Source organism: Nicotiana attenuata, chromosome 6, assembly GCF_001879085.1.
Source record: "Nicotiana attenuata strain UT chromosome 6, NIATTr2, whole genome shotgun sequence".
In the NCBI taxonomy this organism is placed as follows: domain Eukaryota; kingdom Viridiplantae; phylum Streptophyta; class Magnoliopsida; order Solanales; family Solanaceae; genus Nicotiana; species Nicotiana attenuata.
Genome location: NC_031994.1, coordinates 84,213,950 through 84,237,963, shown reverse-complemented (window position 1 = coordinate 84,237,963; position 24,014 = coordinate 84,213,950). Strand labels below are relative to the sequence as shown.

At 34.4% G+C, this 24,014-nt stretch overlaps 2 protein-coding genes and 1 long non-coding RNA gene across 3 annotated transcripts; all 3 read right to left on the bottom strand.

Moving 5' to 3' along the window:
• Positions 1,384 to 5,090, bottom strand: LOC109228049. Its single transcript, XM_019393234.1, has 6 exons — positions 4,958 to 5,090; positions 2,671 to 3,989; positions 2,395 to 2,408; positions 2,275 to 2,281; positions 1,978 to 2,178; positions 1,384 to 1,866 (listed from the first exon to the last, which is right to left on the bottom strand). Exons 1-6 carry the CDS (start codon positions 5,088 to 5,090, stop codon positions 1,384 to 1,386), a joined length of 2,157 nt encoding a protein of 718 aa, XP_019248779.1.
• Positions 8,808 to 11,993, bottom strand: LOC109227346. The gene is made up of 3 exons (XR_002068257.1): positions 11,888 to 11,993; positions 10,732 to 10,789; positions 8,808 to 9,329 (listed from the first exon to the last, which is right to left on the bottom strand). It is a non-coding gene; the product is annotated as an uncharacterized LOC109227346 (long non-coding RNA).
• On the bottom strand, positions 13,277 to 22,893 carry LOC109228048. Its single transcript, XM_019393233.1, has 7 exons — positions 22,751 to 22,893; positions 22,370 to 22,691; positions 18,285 to 18,406; positions 17,735 to 18,032; positions 17,308 to 17,541; positions 14,624 to 14,689; positions 13,277 to 13,729 (listed from the first exon to the last, which is right to left on the bottom strand). Exons 1-7 carry the CDS (start codon positions 22,891 to 22,893, stop codon positions 13,580 to 13,582), a joined length of 1,335 nt encoding a protein of 444 aa, XP_019248778.1. The 3' UTR covers positions 13,277 to 13,579.

Here is a 24,014-nt window from a genome sequence, read left to right as displayed (position 1 = left end):
CATTTCACAAGTACATACTGTTTCCTTCAATACTGCAGATGATCTACTTTAACAAGAAAAGATTTGATAGGGAAGTTCAAATACGATATTTCTAGCTGCTACATTACAAGAATAAAGCATTACAATCACGTTTGTACGCTAAACAAGATATTTCTTAAGAAAGTCTTGCATGATATGCTGTTCACAAAAGGTTGAATTTTTTGTAATTGTATCCTTCCATTTCCGTTTTTTTCAAATACATAACAAGAAAAGATCTGATGAGGAGTTCAAATGAGCAGGTCACATTCAACTTTAATTAATGCAACAATGCTACATCACAAGAATAAAGCATATCAATCACTTTTGTAACAAGATATTTCTTGATCCCTTAAATGTGATGCTGGTCACAAAGGTTTTGGCATTACTCGAATTAGAATTACACATAACAAGTTACATAGTATTGCTAGACCAAATTAACCAAAGTAGTAAATAAGCAGTCCAGAAGCTGCTAGTCCAGAACCTAATAAGTAATTAACCAAAAGAGTACTATCATATGCAGTAATTACAAAAGAGTACTGTCATAAACAGTAAATACATCACCAAATGAACCAACTAAAACACAAACTAGTGCAAATTAACCAAAAGAGTACTGTCATAACAGTAGTTACAAAATAAAATAGTCTTAAACAGTAATAAACTACCGAAAATGTCCGTTCTTTGACTTCAACTTTCCAATCTTTTTGACGTTCAACTTCCAATTGATTTGTAGTCATAGCAGCTTTTCCCTTCCACATTAAGTTGTCTGGTGTATATGGAAGATTAGTTGGAATACTAGCTCCTGTATGGTCACCTCTGAAGCTAATTTGCCTGGTCCCAATTGGTATAAGTTTTTGCTGCCTCTTTTGGAGTCTAGTAAGTGTTTCTGAGATAACCATGGGCCTTAAATCAGGGTATGCCTCATGCTCATGCTCAGAGCAGGGGTTCTCAAAGTCTAGAAATGAACCCCTACTGTTTTGCAATCCTGGAGTAGGCATGAATATACAAGTGTTGCTTTGGCTATCTTGTGAATGTTGGAGGGCTGATAGATTAATGTCTTCTTCAATTTGACCCGCCTCTTCTTCATCATTTAAACCCCCAGTAGGCCGTTGCTTCTTTTTTCCTTTAGATACTACTTTTTTTTGTTTTGGTTGTTTTGGTTGTTTTGGCTGCCACATAGTAAATTCAATTAGTAAAAGGTTTGAAAAAGTTAATAAAATTTGAATGACTAGAAGTTACCTTATCACATCCTTGAGCATTGTGATTTGGCTCTCCACAAATACTACAAGTCATTATTCTACCCTTCTTTGAAAGAGACCATTCTCCTTGCCTCTTAATTGCCTCTTCTTTCTGTCTATCTCTCTTAACCTAAGGCCTTCCAGCTAGCTTGACCAACTCTGGAGGTTCCATTGCTTGAGAAGGGTCAACTTTCCAGAATTTCTCTCCCCTTACAGGTTGCGACTTATGTTTACATGTTAGCAAGCATGCTTCCTTGCTATGGAACCAATGCATTTTAGTTAGAGAATCAATCCTCTTATACAATAAGGCCTTAATTGCATGTGGGTATGGAATTCCAGTGAGGTCCCATGCCCTATAAGTGCACCTTTTTATTCTCAGATTCACAATATGCTTGTCAGACCCTTCTGATACCTCAAATCCATTATCCCCATTGGAGTCAACTCTACAAACTTGGGCTATCTTCATATATTCATTGTATAGCTTCATTGTTTTAGGACTGAATTCACCACTCCATTTAGTCACAGAATCTTCATGTTCTCTCAATTGATTCATCACTTTGATCCTTATATCCTCGAGCATCCCAATGATAGGCTTGTACCTTTCTTCAAGTATCTAGGCATTAAATGATTCAATTAGATTATTATCAACTGTTTGATTTTTGCACCTTGTATCAAAGTAGGCTCTGCACCAATACTGTGGAGGATATCTCAACAAATCCTTTACAGCAGGTTCATCAAGCTGTCCCATATGGTTCAGTTGATCCTGGAATTCCTCCTCATAACTACTCCATGCACTCCACCATAGTAGCTTTTCCAGCTCCCCACCACCTTTACTCCATCTTTTGCACCAGTTTGACTCTATGTGTCTGACACAAAATCTATGGTGTGCTTCAGGGAGTACAATGTTGATTGCATCAATTAATCCCTACATATGAAATGCAAACAATTAATGTTTACAGTAGAAACAAAAACAGAAACAGAAACTAATTTACATATGAAACAAAAAACAGAAACTTATTACAGCAGAACTATGAAACAGAAACAGCAGAAATGAAAACAACAGAAATGTTTACAGCAGAACTATGAAGCAGAAGTAGCAGAAATGTTTACAGCAGAAATGTTTACATATGAAACTTATTACAGCAGAAACAGAAACTAATTTACAGCAAAAATAGAATTTTTACAAACTGAAACAGAACTAAACAGCACTTAAATAGAACTAAGTTAAACTCAAATAGCAGAAACAAAAATAGAATTTTTACAAACTGAAACAGAACTAAACAACACTTAAACAGAAATAGAATTGTTTTGAAACTGAAACAGCACTTAAACAGAAACAAAAGCAGAATTGTTTTGAAACTGAGACATCACTAAATAGAAACAGAAATTGATATTATTTGAAACAGAAATAAAGTACCTTTTGCATATCCGACATGAATGTTATGCCTTCACCTATCTGGAGTTCCAATGAATTGTGCAATAGCCCCAAGAACCAATTCCAAGTTCTTTTTGTCTCTTTATCTACAATTGCCCAAGATAAAGGATAAAAGTGGTTCATATTATCTTGACCAACAGCTACCAGTAATTGTCCCTTGGCTTTTCCCTTAAGGAATGTACCATCTAATCCAATGAAGGGTCTCAAACCTTCCTTAAATCCCATCTTCATTGCCTTGAAGAAAATATACATTCTAAGAAATTTTCTTTTACCTTTGGCAAGTGCCTCTTTAGACAGATTGATTACAACATCACTTCCCGGATTTGAGTCTCTTAGTTCATTGGCATAAGCCTCTAATTTCTTGTAACCATCTGTAAAGCTCCCCTCCAAAATTTCCAAAACCATCCTTTTAGCTCTCTTGCACTTTCCTTTACTAGCATTTAACTCAAATGCTTCTTTTAAATCAGTCCTCATTTCCTTTACCTTAAATTTTGGATTATCTTGTAATTTTTTCTTGAAATAATGAGCTATAGTAGTGTGATCAACCCTAGAGTTGTCATATGATGGACCACACTCATGTTTAGGATTTAAAGTTTTGATTTTCACTCTAGGAGAACCTTTTTCCTCAGAAATATGACATACAAATGGACACCCTGGAATACATTCATATCTCAACCTATGCTTATCACTTTTAACAACCTCTAACTCTACCTTATTGGCCAAACAATAAAGTTTAATGCACTTCCTTGCTTCTGGTATGCCCTTGAAGGACATATCCTTAAATAATTCTTTGTAACCTTCTAGACCCACAGTAATCTTTCTTTTCTTTTGAGTAGCAATTGATTCCAACTCTTCAGAGTCATATTCTGGACAATCAGAACCAGCTTCGCAGTCACTCTCACTCTCATTCTCACTACAATCAGTACCAACCTCATTAACCACAGAAAAAAATGATTTAGTATGTTGGACAATATTGGGAACTTCTACAGAAGGCTCACATTCATCTACTGCATATATGTTAATGATACGATACTCTTCAGAAACAAGGGAATATAACTTCCTAATCCCATCATCCCCCTCTATTTTATAGTATTTTCCAGAAGGAGCAGTTACAATAAGCTGCTGAATACCTACAAATCCTAACTCTGTAGTGTACTCATTTACTATGTCAATAAAAGATAAAAGATCAAGATCATACCCCGGCCAAGTGTGAACCAATTTCTTAGAGTATAGTAGATGTGGTTCTCTTATCCAATCACCACCATGATTGAAGAGTAAGTCAACTTTAATCATTTTATACCCTGCAAACATTTGAGGGGACCACTTATCAAAATAATTTCCAAGTTGCAGTAAAGAATAAAAAATACAACTACTTTGTCCTACTTAAAAGGGACAATAGAATTTAAAACATGAAAAGGGACCGCATTGTCCTACATAAAAAACAAAAAACAGAGCATACATGAGGAATAAAATAATTAAAAAGACTGTTAAGTAATTAAAAACGGAAAAGGGACAGCACTGTTATAGATGAAAAACACAAAACGACAGATGAAGAATAAAATACACGATGCCCTATTAAACTAAACCACACATCTCTTAAATTCAACATCCCCAAATTACTGAACCCCAAAAACTATGCAAAATCCAAAAGGACCACCACTTAGAAGTACACATGCAAACAAAATTTAGCACTAAACCTAAACAATAACACCCTAAATATATACATATACATATATATTGTCGATTTGAACCAACACCTAAAACCCTAGACTAAAAAAAAGTTTCTGAAATTCATAAATGACTTGGTTGTAAACCCTAAAAGAAACCTTAAATAATTTTAGAAACATATTTACCTTCTAAATAAAGGGAAAATACATAAGTTATCCCCTGAACTATGGACCAAATCCCTGTTACACACTTTTTGTCGATAAAAACCACCTCACACACCCAACCTTTTTAAAGAGTAGCTAAGACATACCACTTTTTTCTTCACCAATTTGTCATAAGATGTGTAATTTCACGCACCAACAAGATCATGACACGTGTCATAACTCAAGAAAACAAATAAAACACTTAATTTCCACCCTAATTAATATTCTTTCTTAAAAAAAGAAAAAAAAGGATTCTCCCAACCCATCTCTCTTCTTCCCCAATCCACTTTTGTCATCTTATTCATTAAAGTTTTCTCCTCCATTAAAACCCACCGGAATAACCTTCCAAATCACGGAACCTCCAATTTTCTCCATTTTTCTCTCATTTCATACCCAACAGCCGCCCAACTCCTCTCTCACCTCTACTGGACGTCGGACAACTCCACGCAGATCTGAGTTGTCGGTTGGCGGTGAAGTTCTGGCGGGATCTTTTCTGCATTTCCAATACCTAAACCTTCCATCTCCAGCCATTCGAGTTCCTACGTATTTAGCAAACTCACAACTCAAATGCACAAATTCAAAAACATGAAGAACCAAGAAACCCACAGCAAAAAAAAAATCCAAAAAGTACTACAAATGCATTTTTCTTGATAGATAACGTAAAGGTGAAAACTAATTATCTAGTCAAGTCGGTATTTCAGTTCCACTGATTTTAGCTTGCAAGCATTTCTGAAAGTTAATACCCATTTGAATGTTTCCAAGCGTGTCGAATTATAACGAAAGAATTGATTTCGATGCCCGATGAGTGTTGTTTGGATGCTCAAAGCTCAAATTTCGACTCCGACCAAGAAAGTACTCAGCGTCGATTCTGAAAAGTGACCTTCATTCTCTGTTGAGTTCCACTGATTATTGTGTGGAAGAGGGGTCAAATTGGAGGTATAATAATTGAAAATAGAAAAAAAAAAGACTCAAAAAAGTTTTAAAAAATAAAAAGGCTGGACATGTGGCATTTTGATAATGGTTCAGACTCAAAATTTTGTATTCACTCGCCTTATTTATGTGTAAATCACGTGCACGCCAGCTGTCAAAAGTGGTGTGTCTTAACTACACTTTGGAAAGGTTGAGTGTGTAAGGTGATTTTCGTTCGCAAAAGGTGTGTAACAGAGATTTGGTCCATAGTTCAGGGGGTAACTTATGTATTTTGCCTCTAAATAAACTTAAACAAAGATTTAATTAAAGAAAATTTGTACCTTGGTTGTACAGCAGAACTATGAAGAATATGACATTGAGGAACCCTAATTTTGGGATTTGGGGATCTGTTTGAACGAGGGGAGAAGGGTAAGGAGAAGGGTGCATTTCGTGTGTGTGTTTCTTCCGTAAATTTTAAGGTGGGTTGGATTTTAATTGGGTCGGGTTAGGGGTTTAAGTGGGTAGAGGATCGGGTATAAAATAAAATGGGAAGTTTTATTCAGGAGCTGCCACGTGGCACTCCGTCCAAATTAAGGGCAATAATACACAAAGTATGACGGTAGGGGTATGGATAGCCCAATAGTATAACGAAGGGTACAAATAAATAACATTTGAAAGTAGAGGGGTATAATTGGCTCTTTTCTGTATTTTCAATGAGTAAATTAAGATTAATATGGTAAATTTCATTGTTAATTTATGCAAAAATATAAATTCCTTAATCCGTGTGAAAAACGCCAAAAAATCACTTAAAGAGACCGGAGGGAGTATGGATTTCTTATACTTCTTTTACGTGATGGAACTGCTCAGTTATATATATATATATATATATATATATATATAAAGAAACAATATTTTATTACTGAATGCTGAAGGTAAATTAAAAGGAAGTCTAATTCTCCTCCATCTCAGGACTGTCTCCTTAAATGGTGCAAAAGAGGGAAGTCAATGCGGATACCTTAAAACACAAGCTATGTCGTAATTAGAATGATATCCTCCGCCGACAAGTGTGCACGTTCTGGTTGACGTTCCATGCTTTATTTCACCAAAACTCAGGTAGAAATGCACCATAAAAGTCGGTGAAATTAAAGATTTTTTTCCTTCTTTTCTATGTTCTTAATGGTGCGTGATATGTGCATTGAGTTTAGGAAATTTTTCCAATTAGAAGATAACTATTCTTATACTTTCTTCGGTCTACGATAAGTGATTTTTTTAGTTATTTTCACACAGATTAAGAAATTCATATTTTAGCATTAATAGGTAAAGAAATAGATTATATTAACCTTTACTATCTTTCACATAAACACTCCTAACACATACTCCAACACTATTTACTCCAAGGGCAATGTAGGAAAAAAACAATTAATTCATTCTTGAAATCTGAAAAAATCACTTATTTTGAACAATAAAAAAAGAGTCAAAAAATCACTTATTGTGGACCGGAGAGAGTATGCAATAAAAATTCATTACAAAGTAATATGAAATGAAAAGAAAGGGAAAAAGAAGCGCAAAATCCTGGCACATGCACTTTAAAAATTGTGTTTCTCTTTTTTTTTTCGTAGCAGAAATCTCAATATCTATAGTTATATGAACTTTTCGTTTGTTAATACTCTATAGTACAATGTTGGAATATTATGTTGTTTACAAGTGTTTTGTGGGACCTGCTTTGAGGATGAACAATTCAACTTTGAGTAGATTAAGGACATATGATTGCGTTGTGTTTTGGATTTGGTGTTTAATATGTGGCATAAAAGTTACTTATTTAATTATTTTGTAAGTGTTAAAAAGTTCATTCAATTTGTTGAGAATTTATCCAAAGAACACTTTTGTCATAAGCTAAAATTTATAGTTTTTTGAAACTGCAATTTAGTTTTAAAAGTTAAACCTCATTTCGAAGGCAATTTGCTTATTATCGAATGTAAGACTTTCTTTTTTGTTTTAGGTTGATTTATTATGTGTACTAGGTGGTGCTGGTCCATGCCAGCATGGCCCCAATATGATAAAAGCTGAAATTATTAATTTTTTTTAACTCTATTTTGATATGAAATGGCATAAAAGAGGATCAGATGCATACAGGGGCGAAGCTACAGTTACTTAAGGGTGATCAATTGACCACCCTTCGTCAAAAAATTACACTGTATATATAGTTGAATACCCTTCGACAAAAAATTACACTGTATATATAGTTAAAATATTAGGTTTTAGAGGTAAATAACATATATTGAACATCCTTTGCCGAGGAATTGTTTCACTTCTTTCAAGTTTGAACACCCTTCAAGAAATTCATGGCTTCGCCAGTGGATACATGTAAAAATTTATCAAATATAAACAATATTGCTGGATATAAGTAGATATAATTTGAAACAATTATCCACTCACGAATATAGTATGATCCCCAAATGATACACTGTTTACATCTATGAGAGCGCAACGACAATACACAAATGACAGTTTTCTTCCATCATAATGATCAGCCACAATAGTAAAAGAGATGGATTAGGTATGCCCTTGCTCAAAGTTTAGGCTTGATGATCTTGACATCTTTGCAGGTGAATTATATGTTACCATCAATGTTCTTGGGAAGCTCCCGCTCCTCATCCTTTTTTCTCTTTCGTGCTTTTTTCGTAATTGATCACGCCCAACTATGCTTTCTAAAAGGGACAAGCGGTCGTTGCAAATATAATCTGAGTATTTAGCCCAGACTCGAATCCCGCAAGGAATTAACCTACCAATTACTTTTGTTAGACTCACTAAATTCTTCGTAACCAACTTCCCAGATATTTGGAATAGCAATTGGTGATATTTTTACTAACTATAACTGAATGAAGTTAAGTAAATTAAGAACTAATTATGATTGAGTTGTTAACAAATAAGAGAAGGATCTAAGGTTGTGATTTCCCCTATTGATGGAATCCCTTCCTGTTATGTTTCGATTAGAATTGCCTAATCGTCTCTATCGATCATGAGCACTCTTACTACCGTGAATCTCTCCCGAGTAATTACGACAATTTACTAGACGCACTCTCCCGAGTTACGCTAGCTGGCTTTTATTACAGCTCACTTTAGATCACACCCAAGGTTTCGTTATCCCTAATCCCACCTTTAAACCCTCGGTTATTGATTCCTCATATACTTTGGGAGTAGTGTTGTTCAACAACTACCTAAATATACACTCTCTCCCGAATAATACATACTAAATAGGCACAACTAATTAAAGATCCTATCAATTAACTACAACAAGAACGTAGTTGAACAAATAGAGATTAAACTGGGCAAACTATATTAACACAACAAGAAGTTCATCCTCAACAGGTTCCATCAAAACCCTAGACTAAATAATTAGCTACTCATAATCATGTTCATAATAACAGCAAAATTCAACATGAATGATAAATACAAAAGGAAGAAAGGTAGAACTCAATGTCGAATTATCCTCCTTGCATCTTGCCTCTTCTTGCCTTCACAAAAATCTATAAAAACCTTGATAATGTCTTTTTGGGCGAGCGGGACCTTTTATAGGTTAAGTGGAATTACCCCCAAACTTCCAAGTTTACCCCTGAACTACTGCGCTCCAGATTTGACTAGCGCGGCCGCGCTCGAACCGCGCTAGTGGCCGCCCATATCGCTGAGTGTTCTGCCTCGATTTCCTGCTCTAGCGCGGTCGCGCTAAGGTCGCGCTAGAGTGAATCAGCCTTTTTTCTCTTCTTTTCTTTCTTCTTTTACACGTACTCAGCTCCGAGGGGCTTCCCTTGCTTTAATTTAGCTCCAAACACTGTCCTAAGTCTTCATAAGCACAACTTGCTCCTGTAAAACATGAAATTCACAATTAGAGCCAATTTATCGTCATTTAACCATCCTAGAGCAGTGAAGCATAGTCAAGTTGGGGCATAAACAGTCGCCAAACTACATGAATGTAGCCTATTATCAGTCATCATACAAATATTCTTATCATCCTTATTTTATTCTTGACATCCTCCTCCTAGATAAATAGAGAGGAATCATTGGAGTAAGACAATCATCAACAAAAATTTACATGGATAATGATATTGTACAAAAGTCACCCAAATTCAAAAAAAGAAAAGATTATAAACTAAAGCAATATTTGAAAGAACCTATATTTAAATGACAGTACACGATCCACACATGGATCAGTGAATAAAAAATTCAAATTCTTTTGAGTTTTCTGGCAAATTTTAAATGCAAGCTTATTATGATATCATATCTATGGAACAAATACATATCTATGTGCTTGTATTTAGTGCGCGCAAGAAGTTCCTATTCTTCCCATGTTATTATAATATTGAGCACTCTTTTTTTAAGAATAATATTTCTTTGAGAATTTTCGCAACACAATTTATGGGGAAAAGGATTAATCCTTAATCCTTACATTGGCATAGTGCCACTAATACTTCCGTTACAATAACGGAGATAGATATTATAACCTGATTTCAACTAATAAGATGGAGTAGTTGTTAAGACAGTCCTCCTAAATTTGATATAAAATTTCTTGTTGGAGTGTTCCTTGCTCAAGAACAACCTCATATTTCCAAGTTAAAAGGCCACCAAGTGCACTTGATACAAACTGGGATTCATGGTATAAACGTATGAGGAGCTACATAAACAGTAAGGTAATCTCACTTCTTATTACTTTCAAATTGTCATGTTTAACCATTGATATTTTATGTCCCGGTTCTTACAATACAGAGCACTCCATAATTATCAGGCACACAAATTGACTTCAAACCAGATTAACACAGGTACTTTCTTTCATTTCTAAGTGCCCTAACTTTTAGAGCTGATCAACATATATCAACAACTAATGGTAAACATAAAAATCAAAAACTTCCTCTCTGTCTGGTCACTAATCATATACTCTCTGCAAAACAACAGACTTCCTAAATTCCATCACACAAAGTGCTTTGATTGAACTATAATTTGATAACGTAATATACAGAGATTTTTTTAATGAAAAATAACCTATACGAAGATTTTAACATCTTGACCACCTTTCTACTATTATTTCATATTATTTGATTGAAATAAGATCAGTATTTTAAAAAAATATTCATTCATTAACTAAATTTTGATGACATAATGTAGTAAGAGAAACAATGAGAAAATGAGGGCATGAAAGTGAATGTCGCTGTAGGGTGGAAAGAAAGAATATAAATTGTAGAAACAAAACTTAATTGTGGTAAATACTTACTTGTCACTGGCATATGAGAACTACATCAAACAATGTATCCTCAGCAGTTGTCCAATACCTTTAATATAAATACCAGAAGGAGGTTTCCATCAAAAGTTGAACTAACATAATAATGAAAGATAACAAAAAAAATTCTCTGGTATGAACTGGTCTTAGCTACTTCCTTTAGCAACAAGGGATATGTGAATGAGAGGCTCATTGTACAGACTAAAGTACATGGCTCCACTCCCCAATCCAATAGTTCTATTTAGTTTTATCCCAAGAAAGTATTTTGGCTACAAATTATAAGTACGTAACTCCAAATAAGTAGCACTAAATAAAGAAGGCATATCATCAAACATCATAAGTGCATAATCCACTTCAAAATTTCAGTAATTAAGCAATGAAAAGATTATATAGGTGAAAGAAAAAATATATCATATAACTTCATATATGTATACATGTATTATGAAGAAGAAGTTTGGCGCAAATCAAGAGACCTAACCTTCCAGCATCAATTTTCATATGTCAGATTTTTGGTAGAACAGTTTAATTCTACACTAAATTAGTTGGTATCTGTTTGCTACTTTGCTTAGTTACCATCTTACTCTAGACTAAAACATCAAACCAGATTGGATTCTTTCATAAGTACACTCTTAGTCCCAACTCAACCAAAACCCTCTGGGGTTTCCTAGTTCTGGTGAAGTTCACATTTGTTCAAATGAAGCAGAGAAGACATCATGAATCAATTTCAATCTAATTTGACAATACTATTAAGTAAAGACAAAGAAGGGGAACAATCATAATAGATGAGCAAAATCATCAATATTAAGCTAATATATTTCTCCTTGTTTAAATTTGAAATTCCACCAAAAAGTATTTGAGCATAGACAATTCATATATGTAAAGAACAAATTGGGAAATAAAGAAAAAAATCAGAATAGAACTCAGCCAAGCATTGTAACAATAGATGAAGTCAATAGCTGGTGCAAAAATGATTCGCATCAGACAAAAAGTAGTGAAAAATAAGAAACAAAAAGAAGCGCAAAAACCAAATGCTCAGTAAAGTGCAATAAAAATTGACAAAAGGCAAAGTAGTTTACAGTCCAATTGAGAACATAAAAAGAAGATCGAAAGAAAGATATAAGCAAATTCAGAGTGAGGGGAAGAAACTAACCAGGAGCAGAGGCTAGGACGGAGAACAGAGCAGTTTGATCTGGTAGGTTGATCGAGCTCTGCTTTTTGCTGTAAGTTCCAAGGTGTGGCCTTTGCATTAAAACACACGTGGATTGCAGTGATGTTGTGGCTATACAATTAAGAGACAATGCCTAAATACGTGAAAAGTCAAAAATACCCTTGACTTCTAATTTATAGACAATAAGCACACAGGTCGAAACCTGTGGCTCTTCTATAATATAGAAATATTAATTAATGTTACTAAAAAGTAAGAAACTATATACTACATAATTTCTGATCTTTTTTTTTTTTTTTGGGTGGAAATTTCTGATCTTCTCTCTCTAAACCATATTCTCCTCATCCACCGAACCCCAAACGAACCCTTAATTGGAAAATACTATTTTTTTTATTTATTTATTTTTTAAAAATTTTAACAATCTCATTCACCGTCAAACTCAAAAAGAACGATTTAGTTCTTTGGTCCTATTTAATTTTAGGGAAACTTTCATGAAGCATTACAGTTTAGAGTATAATTACCGTGTGTAATTATACTTTGTCTAATTACCATTTAATTGTTATCAACTTGTATCACTTGTATTCACACGCACAACAAATACAACATGTGTTAATGTATTCGTTCGCGCAACGAATACAACCAATGTGAAGTACAGGGCGATACAAGTGATACAACATCTATTGACTATATTCATTCATGCAACGAATACAACCAAGGAAAAATACAGAAAATAAAATGCTTGAGTCGAATACAGGGGCATATACAAATGATACCACTTATATCAACTGTATTCGTTTCGCGCAACGAATACAACCAAGACAAAATGCAAAAATACAGAAAATAAAATGCTCTTAATATTGTTGCTTTCTTTTGAGTTCGAAACAATTGATCTTTTATTTCAGTACGATACGTAGATTTGCTATAAAATCAAATATTGCTAAAGATGGTAATTCTAAAAAAAATATAATGACGAATGATAAATATAATATATGTTTACCGTGTCGTTTAAATTTTCCAATAAACATACACTGCTGCTTGTTCTCAGGTGCTAATAGCCTCCAGAGTACTCCTTTCGGTCCACAACAAGTGACCATTTTACCTTTTTATTTTGGTCCAAAATAAATATCCATTTACATAATCAAGAAGAGTTAGTTTTATTTTTTCAAAATTTGTCCTTATTTACATATTTCAATGTGTTAAGGTAACAATTAATTAAGATTAATTTAGTAAATACATCTTTTTTTCTCTAGGAGTTCGTATTTCCTTAATGGGTGTGCCAAAAATAAAATGATCACTAATTGTGGATCGAAGGAAGTAATAGTTTACCAATTCTTTTTTAGGTAGACCAAATTGGTCCGTAAAAAGAGTTTTGACTTATGCAAAATCTGATCTATTATAGACGTATTTCCAAACATAAATTGGATAAATTGGCGGTTTACATTTGTGTTTGACATCCTAGTTACAACCACACAGGTCTAAGACAAAGGATCCAGCTTCGACCTGGCGGGATTTAATTCAGTAGATGTAAAAGGGCCTTAACCCAATTATTGGGTTAGGAAAATTTCTATACTATTTGTTTCCGAATAGCATCAGAGTAGCTGTAGTCTTCAAGGGGTCATCCCCATCTAGCAGGAATAACACTATGGAATCTCATTTGAAGCTTTACTATTCGGCCCTTTAACTCGCAGGTTGCACCCCGCTCCAAGCACGACGATCATCATCGTCTGTCCTATGGTTGTGATTATTCTGCAAGTATGATATGCCTGTCCATACTCCTCGAATAAGTAAGATACTAGCAAAAATTACGCTCCCGAGGGTGCAAAATACCTGGAAACCATAAAGACCAAAGTAAGGGACGATTCAGTCGAGGGTCTACTGGAAACAACCTCTCTATCCTCACAAGGTAGGGGTAAGACCTGCGTACACACTACCCTCACTAGACCCCACGGTGTGGGATAATACTGGGGATGTTGTTGTTGTTGTAAGGGACTATTCACTATAAAAAGGAAGTCCTCCAGATCAAGGGAACTAACGAGTGAAAAAAGACAAGATGGAACACTTATTTTCATACTGATTACAAGGAACTCAATTCACAGAGAAAACCGTAACAAGTGTTTAATCAACAAAGACAAGGACCTATTTTCACACTGCGGAAAATGCTGAAGTAAAGATTTGATTAGTGATCTGCAATGGTGCATAGTCTAAGTAGAGTAAGATTGAAGATATTCTCATGCTGCACAGCAAGATGAAGTAACATCCTACTAAAGCTTCAACTTTTGAAAATGAATCATCAAATGAAGTCCATGTCAATTTTGAAGTAAGAGTCCTTATTTGGTTTAAAGCGCTCTCAGACAAAAGGCACAATAATTAGCACAAGATTACATGTTGTAAATAGCAAACAACAATTTGAGTCTTCTAGACCGTGTTATGATGACAGCTATGTGCAGTACAGATAAGTTAATCTTTTCTCATATCTGTTTGATCAGAAGATGTACGAAACGAGTGCGCGCCAGCACACACACATATAAAATGCAGCGAGCACAAGACCCATTCAGCTTGAAAGAGTAAAAATGCTGAATAATTAAAATATTTGAAGCTCAATGTATTCCGAAGACCTACATGCCCAGAGGACGTGTCAAAAGAAGACTATAGAATAGAAAGTACATTACGAAGTAAGGCACCACATTGCACACAAGAACAGAAAATTAGTGGAAGAATTACCTCAAGAACTGCCTTGGATAGCCACAAAAATGTCAAAATTATAACTCCATTAACAGAAAATGCCACCTACATCCAATAATCACTGTTACTAACTCAACAACCAGCCAATGTGGAAAAATGTCAAGCTTTAGATATTCATACAAACAGGAAATATCATTGGGAACAGAATAGAATATGAAGGTTGAGGATCACTCTCACAGATTGCTAAATTGGAATAAGACCGAAAATCCATGAAAAGAAAATTGAATAAGAAGCTAATATATGGTCCGTTTAAAATGAGAAGCTAATAAATTCTTAAGCTAGGAATTTAAAAAATAAAAATAAAAATTGCATGGAGTGTGAGATAGCACAATGAATTATTGAATAAGGAGCTTATAACTCCTTACATAGGGACTGAGGAAATTAATGCAGGATACGTTAGCTAACATGTGGATTGCTCAGTCCCCTCCATCTATTTCCACCGAAAGGGTTGTCTACATCGCACCCCTTGAGGTGTGGCCCTTCTCCGGACCCTGCGTGAATGCGAGATGCTTTGTGCACCAGGCTGCCCTTAATTTTCTGATTCCTCATGGAGAAATATTCCCTCATTTTCTTGTTCATCAATCCTAATCTACTGAGAGCTGATCAGCTAGTATTCAATTGAGAGAACAATGTAGCTAACCATGTGATATACAGTACAAAAGCAGGTGTTCAATTTGCTATTGAGTTGATACTTAGATGACATAAAGAAACCGGGACTTTTCAAATCAAAGAGAACCAAAAAAAACATCTGAGGAAACATTAAAAAAGGATCTTCTTGAGAACTTAAGAAAATGTTAAATTAGTAGAGATCTTACACATTTAAAGCAAAGCACTGTTTTCTATATGTAAACAAGAAACCTAATACAATTAACTGTGTATAAGTATAAGAATAAATATCGACATATGGAGGATGAAAATAAGAGTGATTCCTCTGGAAGACATTCGTGCCAAACAGATTTTAAGATTATTTCTCATGGATAATTAATTACCAACATAATTTCACATCAGCATTTCTGCCATGTTACACATTGATTGGGATGCTAATTCTCCATTGCAAGGATGAAGTAAAAGTCCATTTATCCACACAGATGACTTTAAGATCATTACAGTGTCTAGTAACATGCATGGTATCACTGTAACTTCATTTACTATATCACTCGTCAAAGAACGTGAATATAAACAAAAACTTCAGTCTTCCACCAATAACATGCTTGTGGAAGATGACAGTATTTTCTCCAACAATAACCAAGTCAACTTCCTTATTTTTATTTTTTTTGAGAGTGGTAACAGAAAAAATAAATTTTTTTTTGACTTCCTTAACATCATCTCTACTTAAACTATAGTATTATCTAAACTTCCTTAGAGAGCAAACATTCACATTTGCACATATTGCAGCTGAAAGAGTTAACATTTTAACTCTATCATACTAAAAAGGGGCTTTCCATGTTCGGTACAGTTGATCATAAAATTCCAAATGGATTTACAGTGGCCCTCTGTGTGACGTGAATCCAGCAGGACCCCCGAGATCTTGCACCTTTTGAGTCATTAAGATCCATATAAACATGCAACACCCATCCACCGCCATTCCCAAAGATATGCCTTTAAAGATGCATCATTCTTCGCAGGCTAAACTTGCTAGGATATTAGGTAACATTTGGTAAGCAAAGACTGGTGTTTCATCCTTATGTTATCAGGTTTTATAACGAGAGAATAAGAAAATTATAGCCATATTGGAGAGAAGAAACTCAAGGTACTTTGAAACTAAAGGGAAATCAATCAGTATGATAAAGTAAAGGTGTGCTATTTGTTGGTGTAAGAAAGAATCAGATGATGCTAAAAATCTTATATAATTTGTAGGCACCCTAGCGCCTTATAGAACTGATAAGGGATGCAACTGTGGTCTTTGTAAGCATCATTCAGGACTACCAGGGACACTTTTCTGTTTCTATCGCACTATCTACAGCACTATCTTAGTTCTGTGATGCTTAGTGCTAATGAAATAATCTTTTACCAATCAAAAAAAAGAAAGGGAGGAGCTAAATCTAGCCGTAATAAAAGACAAAGTATCAGGACAATGAAAAGCATTGCATCCAAGAAAGAAAATCAATGAATTCCTATAACCGGAGTGTTAGTGGGCTGAGTAAAAGTTAATAGTGTCGATGACGATGTTCTCAAATCAAATCACCATTCAAGATGGAAAAAGAAAGACTTGCAGAAAGTTTAAGCACCTAACATGTATACCGAATCAGGTGATCATCTTGCTACTCTATCTCTGTTTTCCTTTGGTTTTTCTCTCACAATGTCACATTTTTAATGCACGCCTAATCCATTATTTTTCCTCCTTTGCGACTAAAAAATTTCAATTCTATGTCCATTTGCTCGTAGAAATATGATAGAGTATATTATAATAGTACGAGCTAGCATTGGAATGAATCGAACCTGAACAGATTGGAACGAGTATAAAGGATTCATATAGTCGACCCCAAATAATTAGGGACCGAGACATAGTTGATTGATTGATTAATATAAAACTGAGCTCAATGTCAAAGTTATAATTCTAAACTCCTTGAAAGCATGATTTAGATAAAAGATTCGATTTTTCTAAAAATAAGCAGTAGAAATTCATATCGAACCGTGAAAATGAGATACAAGAAGAAGGATACCAATTGACTGGAGATTGAAACAGGCAAAACGGACCGGACAGCTCTCCTAGCTTTTCGAGAAAGCTTCTTGAAAACATTCTGAACAAATTTAACCAGCAGATCTAAACTTCGATCCTCCTCTTCTTCGTCTTCATCATCGTCATCTTCATACTCTTCATACCTATAGTCTCCACTCACTACGCTGCCTCGATTACGCCTCCAGTTTCGTGAATGCCCAGCCAAATCATCACTTCCCTAAAAAAAAAAAACACAAGTCCTAAATAAGCATTAATGAAAAAAATAAAACGAATCAGAATTAGAAGGGTCTAAATAAAGTGGAATGGACCTAAAGAACTCATATATCCGATTCTGATTAAATAAAATTGAATTTTATTTTTTTTAATATATAAGAAAAGGCTACTGGATAGGGAGGAATAAACAAGAAAACCTGAGGAAAATTGGAAATGCGTCTTGAGGCTTGAAGATGAAATGTAGGGACGGGGCGGGGGTTGAAAAGAAGATGGGTAAAACGGTAATTTTTGTAGATAGGAAAGTGAAAATGATGAAGAGATTTTATGATGGACTCCATGAAAATGAGTAGCAGTTGTATTGTTGAGCATCTAAAAAGAGTCCCAGGTTCTGTTGCCACCTTTTTCCCATTTTTGCTCTTTCTTGCCCTCTCCGTTGTTCCTTTTTCCTGTGCTTTTCTTTTTCCTTTTCTTTTTCTTTTTTCTTCTCTACTTTGGCTTCAAAGTATTTTAGTTCCGAAATAACTTGATTACATTTACTAGATCAATATTTACAAAGCTCACAATGAGGTAATATTATTAACACCAAGTTAATTTCTTAATTTCATTTCCACGTCAAAGTTAGCTATTTCTTAATTAAATTTCAAACAATGGCTAAATATTACAAAGCAGTCCAAAAATAACGGATAGCTATTTCTTAATCAGATTTCAAGTAATGGCTAAATATTAAAAAGCTATCAAAAAAATAACCATCCATCCCAATTTTTACCAGAAACTGTAACCTGTTGACAACTCTTGACAGCGTTCCCAATAGTGCGGCCAACTTCAGGTAACTGATTGGGCCCAAAAACAAGGGCAGCAATCACCACCAGCTCAAGTAAAAATAGCACGGTATAGTCAGTTTTCGGACTGGTCAATCAAAAATAGCCAGCGTTTATCAAGTCAATGAAAAATAGCCACTATTTTGCTGCAATAGAGACCGGTCCAGCATAATATACTGGAGTTCGGTGCGCTTGTGTATGAACTCCAGCATATTATGCTGGACCGGTAAACTTTGCTGGCTCCAGTATAATATATTGGAGACTGGAGCACCGGTAGGGGTGTACATGGACCGGGTTGGTTCGGTTTTTATTAAAACCAAACCAAACCAACTATATCGGGTTGGATTGGCTCGGTTTTGTCGGGTTTTTCGGATTTTTTTGTTATGTGAATATTATTTCAATCTTACTTTGTTAAATTTTTATAAGTAAATATATGTTTAGTAAAAATTGAAAAACTTGACAAACATATGATCTATTTAAATATTTTTATGGTAGTATTTTGTTAATAACACATAATAGTTATTTTTTTGGTCCTCTGACAATAATTTTTCGTTGATGTATACTTATAAGGTTAAACGAATTTAATAACTAAACATAAAAATCAACATGATACCTAATTAATGATAAGTTCTATTTAATTTTAGATTATCAAAATACCACTTCAAATTTGAAAAAGATATAAGAATTTAATAAATCTTGATATATGAACAAAGAAGAACAAAGAAATTGACGCATTTCAGATGGAGTACTTGATAAGAAAGTGATCATATAACCATTATTTAAGGTTAGTAAAAATGGAGTACTTCATATTCTATTAAATATTACATTCCATAAGAGAATCCCAAATATTTCTTGAATTTTTGTAAAGAAAATTCTATATAAAGTCTTAAAAGTATATATAAAAATTATATATTTATATGTCGGTTTGGTTCGGGTTTTTTTACTCAATACCAAACCAAATCAAACCAAACCTAGTCGGGTTTTTTAATCGGTTTGGTTTGACTTTTCGGTTTGGTGCGGTTTTCCGGTTCGGTTTGTACACATATTTGACTTGTCTTTGATCTCTTAATGAATATTCCAAGAGTTTCATGGAATTTCGGAGATCTCATATTTGATCTAGCCTTATTTATAGGCATGAATTAGGGTTTGGGTGTAGTAGCCATCAAGTAACCCTAGTAGACTCCTAATATTTCAAAAGTTGTCTTGAATTTAAGATTTATCTGTCTACAAGAACTTAGAAGTAATTTTATGTATTTGATAAAATCTGATCTTTCTTATACTTTATTAAAAACCATTTATCTGTAACAAAGACGTGCTCACCATGGATTGTAAATCTCAACCAGCTAAAAGTATACGATCACAAATGATCCTACGTGGTACAGTTATTATCTTATATAAGGATTATCAAATTCTCTTAATTCCTAAAAAAAAAAGGGTGATATGAAATATTGTTTGATTAGATATATACTACTGTATATAACTGATACTAACATATAGACTATGAGGGTTGGAGAATAGTTGTGCCTTTTTGTTTGTTTGGTCAAAATTTAAATGCTCAAGACTGACAGTAACGTTAAAAGATTAACGATAATAAATAATAATATTATTTTGGTTGTTAATTTTTAGTTTGGTCTATTTTTTTGTGTTTGGTACAGTTTAGTTGAATATTTTCCAATTCTTTTTATTTATAATAAATGTGTGGTACAACATTCGTATTACTGCTTTTGATATTAAACATGATTTTACTTTGACGTGATTAATCGAAAGAATCAGTGGCTTTCATGCATTCAAGAGGAAGAAGCCAATTCTTTCCAAAAGCAAGGAGCATCGCTCTAATCATTTACATAATTTTAGATAGTCACTCCCTTCTCAGAGAGCCGTGCGTGAGACTTTGGCCTTATACGGCTCTGTCTTAAGGTTGTACGGTCCGTCTTGACATTAAAGCATTATTTATATATATATTTTTAGTCTGGACTAACGAATCTTTTGCTTCTCACACTATTAAAAAACTTGAATTAGCTAAGAATCTATCGCTAAATCGTTCGTAGCTGACATTTTTTTAATAATTTATTATTAATCCGTTGCTAAGTAGGATTAAAGATGAATTTTGTTATTTAGCTATTAAATTTCTCCGTCACTAATTTTTGTTATTATTAGTGTCNCCCCCCCCCGCGGCGGTCGCCTCTTTCATTTCTTCTTCCTAATCCACCACCTTATTTCTTCTCTCTATCTTTTCTCTTCAATGTAGGAGCACTTTAAGTAATTTTTGTTTTGGTTTCATAATACTAGGGCAGGCATTCTCATAACATAGCATCCTTCTAAAAGTGTGTCACCCACCCAAAACAGTACAGATAAGTATTAAATTAAACTTGAAATAATCGCCAAAACATGACTAAGTTGATTATATCACCTTTTCTTTGAATACTAAGTTGATTATACCATCTTCTCTTTGAATAGGATAAAGAAAGTATTAGTTGATTAAATTAGTAATTGCTACTGTTTGTAGCTTAAAAAATTAAAATTCATCGATTTGAGAGGTGAAATGTGAAGGAGAAGATTGGCAGCCATTAAAGAAGCTTGAGGCTAGAGTCAAAAAATTTGGATATGCAAGTTTGCAATATTTTCATTTGGATGTTATCGGAGTTTGTTGGGGATCTCTTAGGAGTTCATAACCTCAATTTTGGGTGATTCGCTGAAGCATTTGGGCAGTTTGGGCAAGAATTCAGCAGCCGGTTGCGGGAAGAAGACAACTGGGCTCGATTGATCTTGTATTTGAAATCTTAAATTGATTGTTGGGCCGGAAAAGTTGAAGAATACCTTACTGGTGCGAACTCACTAATAATATGCAGAAAATTTATAGATACAGTGCAAAATTGGGATAGGTTGATTGGGTTTAGGGATTAAATTTAAAAAATGCTAACTTGGATATCTATGTGGCAATTTTTTTTGAGGGATTGGGTACCACAGTGGATGTCCATTAGGGCTAGGGGCAATTTTAGTTACTTTGTCAATGGTAGGGGTGGATTTGAACGGAAAATCTAACGGGGAATAAACGTAAACTATTTACCAAAGTAGAGGAATAAATCCGACATTTTTTCCAAATAATATTTCTATTTTGAGTGAAGGTGGGGGGTTCGAGAGGTAGTGTGGGGGTTGGGGTGGTAGGAGGTAGGTTGGAGGTGGGTTGGGGGTGGCTGAAAATTTTTAATTTTACTACTTTTGTTATTATTCTTATCTTTGTAAGTATTATAAGATAAATAACTATCAAATAAAGTTCCAAATCTAAATTGAGGAAAGAAGTCATTAGAGTATAATAAGCGACTAAAATACGTAATTATAGCCTGTCATCAATTATTGAGATAGCAAAATGATTGATCAAAACATTTACTTACTATTATAAAGAATTATAGGAGTAATTATTTAAAATATACTACTTGTTATCATGGGCGAATCTATAGCCTAATGTATGGGGCACGCGAACTCATGGCCTCTCTACCGAACTAGGTATTTTATGTACATATTTTTCAGAAATTTAATATTACCTATTGACACCCATGCTCTATAAAGACTAAATGGTGCACTTGGTTGAATGTTGAGTTATTTACTTAGAGAAGTAGGGACCAATTCCACTAAATACTTTTATTTTTCTCCTTTTTAGTGGTGCACCCATGTTATAAAATCCTAAATTCGCCCCTACTTGTTATATGAAGTATATAATATGAATAATATTTAGAGCCCTATATTTTTGGGGGCCTGGGGTTGAGCTGCCCCTGACCAGCAACGCCACCTTATTGCCAATTAGCAATTAACAGTTCGTGAATTGTGGTGACGGACTAGCTAGCTCGGTGTTCCTCTACCTTCTATTGTTGTTGATAAAATATAAAACAGAATATAGCAAGCAGTGCTTTTTTTTGTACCAAAGATAAAATATTATTAATTAGACCGATGCGTACATATATATTGGTGCTCGGGTTGCACCCTATTACACGCTAAAGCATTCAAACTAGTAGTTACCATATTACAAACTAACATGTTACTAGTAATAACTATATTGTTTGTAGCATTCCTAGTCGAGCTATTAGTACAAAAGCAGTTGGAATCTGGGATAACTTGATCATGCAAGTGAGCTACTGGTAGTGGTATGGAATGTGTGGCTGACATAAGCTGTTGATCATTTTCCCAAATTTTCTTAACAAAAGGTGGTAGCTGATTCAAAACATGTATATTATAGGTCCCGTCCAAAAAACTTTCCGATTTTGCTAGCTGATCCGCTAATTTATTTTGCTCTCTGTACGCATGGCTAACTGTTGGATGATGGAGCATCCAGAGTAGGTGCCTGCAATCAGTTAATAGATTAGCAAAGTTTAAATTTCCGACGTGCAGTAAAGTAATTACCTCCTTGGCGTCAATTTCCACTTGGATTGGTAGTAGATTGTAAAGTTTAGCCAGTATAAGGCCATGTAGTAACGCATATAATTCTGTTGTAGTAACTGATTGACGGGGTATGTTTCCTCAAAATCATATAATCCAGTCCCCATTATGATTTCTAATTATTCCTCCAATGCTATTTCTGTTAAGAGCTGAGGAGTGTGCACCATCTGTATTTAGTTTATATATATTAGGTTTTGGTGGGATCCATTTTAGAGGTACCCTTATTCGTCGTTGAATTTTATGAGTTGAAACTGCTAGGTAGCAGAATTCAGTAGCCAATTGGGTAGTAAAATAAATACTAATTTGTTTATGAAGTCCAAATATTTCACAACTTAATGGCAAGTAGGTATGTGGATGGATATTATGAGGGAATTTTATTTGTTTATAGCTAAGTAAAGGTCGAAGCCATTGTTGTGGAGCAATAAAGTTAACTAGAGTATCTATATATTGTCCCATTCCTAGATTCTTCCAGTATGTTTGTGCATTTGTACAAGTTAAGAAAATATGAATTGTTGATTCTTCAGCGTTATGGCCGTACGGACATTCCCCATTTATGATGATGTTAAGATATTGGAATGTTGGAAGTCAATTAAGACTAAGTAGCCAAATGAAGTATTTAATTTTTGGGTGTATGGGAAGGTCCATATCCATCCAAAATTATACATTGTGTTATGGTCATCATCAAAAAATTTCTCCATGGCTTTGTACATTGACTTTACTGTAAATTGACCATTGCTAGTTAAACCCTAAAAAATCCTATCAGCTTTATTATTGTATGCTGAAATGTAAGGAGTACTTATAGTGTTTTTTATGTCATTTGTAAACTCAAATGACAGTAAGTCCTATTTCCAACCGTTAGATCATGAAGGGAATTGATTTTTATTGTTTGGGATTCCAAAGGTATTGGGCCACTGATTAGTGAGCGAACAGTTATCCCATTTCTTATCCAGCAGTCGGTCCAAAAATTAATGTGCGTGCTTGTTCCTATTTGCCATTGTAAACCTAGTTGGCAGTGCTCCCAACCCTTTAATATGTTGCGCCAAGTAGCGGAATAATATGTAGAAGATAATAAATGTAGGAATTTCTGAATTAAGATTTTAGCCCAAAGAGTTGGGGGGGGGGGGGGGGATGAAATGCTCTCCATGCTAGGCCAGCCAATAAGGCATTGTTCTTTTGATTAAGGCATTGGATTCCTAATCCCCTTATTTGGCGAGGCGTACAAATTTTT

What these genes read in the sequence shown, in the direction of transcription:
- LOC109228049 (XM_019393234.1), bottom strand. Translation starts at nt 5,090, where the DNA reads ATGGCTGGAGATGGAAGGTTTAGGTATTGGAAATGCAGAAAAGATCCC. An exon ending in GAGAGAGGAGTTGGGCGGCT is followed by an intron (nt 3,990 to 4,957) that starts GTTGGGTATGAA and finishes AAATGTTTGCAG; the next exon opens with GGTATAAAATGATTAAAGTT. An exon ending in GACAGCTTGATGAACCTGCT is followed by an intron (nt 1,867 to 1,977) that starts GTAAAGGATTTG and finishes TTTAATGCCTAG; the next exon opens with ATACTTGAAGAAAGGTACAA.
- LOC109228048 (XM_019393233.1), bottom strand. Translation starts at nt 22,893, where the DNA reads ATGGGGACTGGATTATATGATTTTGAGGAAACATACCCCGTCAATCAG. An exon ending in ACATGTTAGTTTGTAATATG is followed by an intron (nt 18,407 to 22,369) that starts GTAACTACTAGT and finishes TTTTTACTTGAG; the next exon opens with CTGGTGGTGATTGCTGCCCT. An exon ending in GGTAAAAATTGGGATGGATG is followed by an intron (nt 18,033 to 18,284) that starts GTTATTTTTTTG and finishes AATACTTTGAAG; the next exon opens with CCAAAGTAGAGAAGAAAAAA.